At 41.8% G+C, this 3,321-nt stretch overlaps 1 protein-coding gene across 1 annotated transcript; it reads right to left on the bottom strand.

Annotated features, from left to right (window-relative positions):
* Positions 1–2,783, bottom strand: LOC116670529 (retinol dehydrogenase 14). The gene is made up of 2 exons (XM_032501104.1): positions 2,308–2,783; positions 1–1,034 (listed from the first exon to the last, which is right to left on the bottom strand). Exons 1-2 carry the CDS (start codon positions 2,548–2,550, stop codon positions 417–419), a joined length of 861 nt encoding a protein of 286 aa, XP_032356995.1. The 5' UTR covers positions 2,551–2,783; the 3' UTR covers positions 1–416.
* Between the last annotated feature and the right edge of the window lie 538 nt (positions 2,784–3,321).

Here is a 3,321-nt window from a genome sequence, read left to right as displayed (position 1 = left end):
ACATCCAAATATATTAAAGTTCTGATAAATAAAATGTATCAAAATACAAACTTAAGATATGAAACTTAAAGTCCTTCGAACAAAAACACAATAACAAAAAAATAATCAGTGTTGCCAGGGACGCTGTAGAGCGTCCTCTGGTGGACAAACTATGCAACGCCATCACTCATAACATGGCTGAAGGGTGTTTCAATGTTCACAGCCAAAATGCTGATACCGATGCCTAATATCGGCCGATAACATCAGGCTTCTACTAATAAGTATTGAATTCTGTACCCAGCCCTAGTCACAAAGTGTGCTTTGAAACTACTGTAAACACTGCTGTAATGAGCAAGGCACTGGATATTTATAGTGTTTCAGGATTCAGCCAATTTGTCTCTTCTGTACATGCAGCATTCATGAATTTATTTTAGATCTCACGTGGTTATGCCCACCATGATTTCACTCATGTCCCACAGTTTACTGGCCACCTCCTGGTCTGTGGCCTTGTCCAGCAGAACCTGAGGCTTGCAATCTGCAAAGCACTTGCCCTGCACGCCTTCCACATCTGGGCTGCAGGCCAAATAGACTGAGGTCTGAGCGCCTTCTTCGGGGCTCTTAAACAAACCCCGGGACAGCAGGTTGAACAGGGGCTTGGCTAACACTGGGACGTGGACGTGCCTGCCCAGATTAGTCCTCACTATGCCCGGAGTCAGAGCATTCACAGCCACTCCGATGCCCTCCAGCCGGCGGGCCAGCTCGCGGGTGAACAGCAGGTTGGCTAGCTTGCTGCGACTGTAGGCGAAGGCCTTGTCATAGCTCTGCTCACTGTTCAAGTCCTCAAAGTTAATGTGGCCGTGCTTGTAGAGTTTGGAGGAGACCACAACGATGCGACTGGGAGTGGATTGTTTCAGGAGGTCCAGCAGCAGGTGGGTGAGCAGGAAATGGCCCAGGTGGTTGACCCCGAACTGCATCTCAAAGCCGTCCTCGGTGTGGGTGTGGGGACACTGGTAGATGCCAGCGTTGTTGATCAGCACGTCTAACCGGGGTTCCTCCTGTCCAGCGGCACAGAGGAGAGGAGATTAGGAAACTGCGGATAAAATTTGTTGTTTTACAACAGAAGCTGGAAAATACTTTCTATGACCGTAATCACTTTGTTGAATTGCCTGTTTCAAAAGTCAAGGCAGTGCGACAGACTTAGAGAACTTACATCAGTTCTACATAATATGTAAGGGTGTCACCATTTCAATTCAAAATCGACCGACATTAAGTCACAATGTCAAACTTTGATTTAAAAAATGGAATCGTCATATTATATTCGAAGTTTCAGTTTCAGCATTTGAACAAACTTTTGTGTTCCGAGTTTGTAACGTTCCAAAATGTTAATTTTCCTTTTTTTTTTTTTTTTTACTATGAACGCATGTTGGTTCCAAATATCCATTATTGGTTTTATTGCTACTAATAATCGATATTAGCCATATGTTTGAGCATGACGCCACCCCCCCAGTCTTTTATTTATTTTTTCAACAGGACAATGACCCCAAACACACCTCCAGGCTGTGTAAGGGCTATTTGACCAAGAAGGAGAGTGATGGAAGGCTGCGCCTCCACAGTCACCGGACCTGAACCCAATCGAGATGGTTTGGGGTGAGCTGGACCGCAGAGTGAAAGCAAAAAGGGCCGACAAGTGCTGAGCATCTCTGGGAACTCCTTCAAGACTGTTGGGAAACCATTTCAGGTGACAACCTCTTGAAGGTCATCAAGAGAATGCCATGAGTGTGCAAAGCAGTTATCAGAGCAAAGGGGGGCTACTTTGAAGAAACTAGAATATAAGACATGTTTTCAGTTATTTCACACTTTTTTGTTAAGTACATAATTCCATATGTGTTCATTCATAGTTGTGGTGTCTTCAGTGACAATCTACAATGTAAATAGTCATGAAAATAAAGGAAACACAATGACTGAGAAGTTGGTTCCAAGTTGGCCCGTACTGTAATTGTAGTATTAGTTTGTCATTTAACGTTAACGTTCAAGTTTATTGAGTGAAGAAACGTGGAAGACAGGCTAATACAGTTGAAATTGTACTTAAGTAAGTGATATTTAGGGAATCAAATGTATGCCGAATCAAAAATTGTAATTTTATGAAGCAGAAAATAAACCTTTGAATTTCGTGGGGGTATAAAAAAATTGAGAGTAGCGAGGTCATTTCTAAAAATGCTAAACTTTTGAATGACATTTGGCTTGACGTTCTTTTAATGCAGGCACATATGGTATTTGCGCTGTCTGGAAAGCAAAACTTCGCTTTGAAACAAAAAGTCATCTCGCTACCTTTATTATGTCTCGACAGAACGTGTGTACAGATGTAACTGAGGCAAGGTCCAGCTGTTTGACGATTAGCTGGGACCTGTCTGAACCAGTCTCCTGAAGGATGTCCAGGACTGCTTCCTCAGCCCTGCGGAGGTCCCGGCAGGCCATTATCACACGGCCCTGGAGCTTCACAATGCCCGCTGCTGTGGCTTTCCCTATCCCGCTGTTAGCACCGGTCACTATTACTGTCTTTCCGTTCATCATTGTGCGTAATTAGCCACTGAGCTAGCTCGTCATCGGCTAACTAGCTAAAGTTAGCTTTATAACTAGCTACGCCACATAAACATTTAATTTCCCACAATACACAACGGTCGACAGTTGCCTTCACGGAAGCTCGTAAAAGTGGCAATTCAAACAAATTCATTGTACAATGAACTGTGAAGGACATGTAGCATATTTACAGTCCATGCTTCTTTTATTAAAACATTTTTTTCTTTCTGTGGCAAACATAGTTCTATCCAGGAAAATTCCCACTTATTAGAATATAAGGCGTTAATGTTTACCCCCATGAATTCTAAACATTGTGTGAAAAGTAAAATTTTAGTGGATAATGTACTTGTTTGGCCTCAAAAACATACAATCTAAATATAAAAAATCAGTTTTTAACTGTAGTTTTTAACTGTTTTGTAGTTGTAGTAGGGTGAGAAGCACGGTCATCCGTGAGGAGCTCGGAGTAGATACCGGACAAGCGTATGAAGATGGAGGGATGGACCACTTAAACTCCACCAACTCAAATTATGTTTATTGTGTGTCTATGTAGATATCTTTCATGCAGGTTGTTAGTTCTAATGTTTTATAGTCTGGGTTAATTGTAACAAGAGTCTGGGTTAGAAAAGGGTACAGCCTGCTCCAAGCAAAACTTACATTAATGTGTTTTCTTTGAATTTCATATAGGTCTAGGAAAAGTATGTTAGTATGTTAAAAAGGAATTTAAGTGTTTTTAAAAAAAAGTTTCAATGTCAAGTTTTTCACAAT

This window comes from Etheostoma spectabile, chromosome 20, assembly GCF_008692095.1.
Source record: "Etheostoma spectabile isolate EspeVRDwgs_2016 chromosome 20, UIUC_Espe_1.0, whole genome shotgun sequence".
NCBI classification, from domain to species: Eukaryota; Metazoa; Chordata; class Actinopteri; order Perciformes; family Percidae; genus Etheostoma; species Etheostoma spectabile.
Note: the sequence above shows the minus strand (reverse complement) of the source record. Positions and strands in the feature narration are given on the sequence as shown.

Coding starts and splice junctions, on each gene's coding strand:
- LOC116670529 (XM_032501104.1), bottom strand. CDS start 2,550: ATGATGAACGGAAAGACAGTAATAGTGACCGGTGCTAACAGCGGGATA. Junction 1,035..2,307: donor TCTGTCGAGACATAATAAAG/GTAGCGAGATGA, acceptor GCCGCTGGACAG/GAGGAACCCCGGTTAGACGT.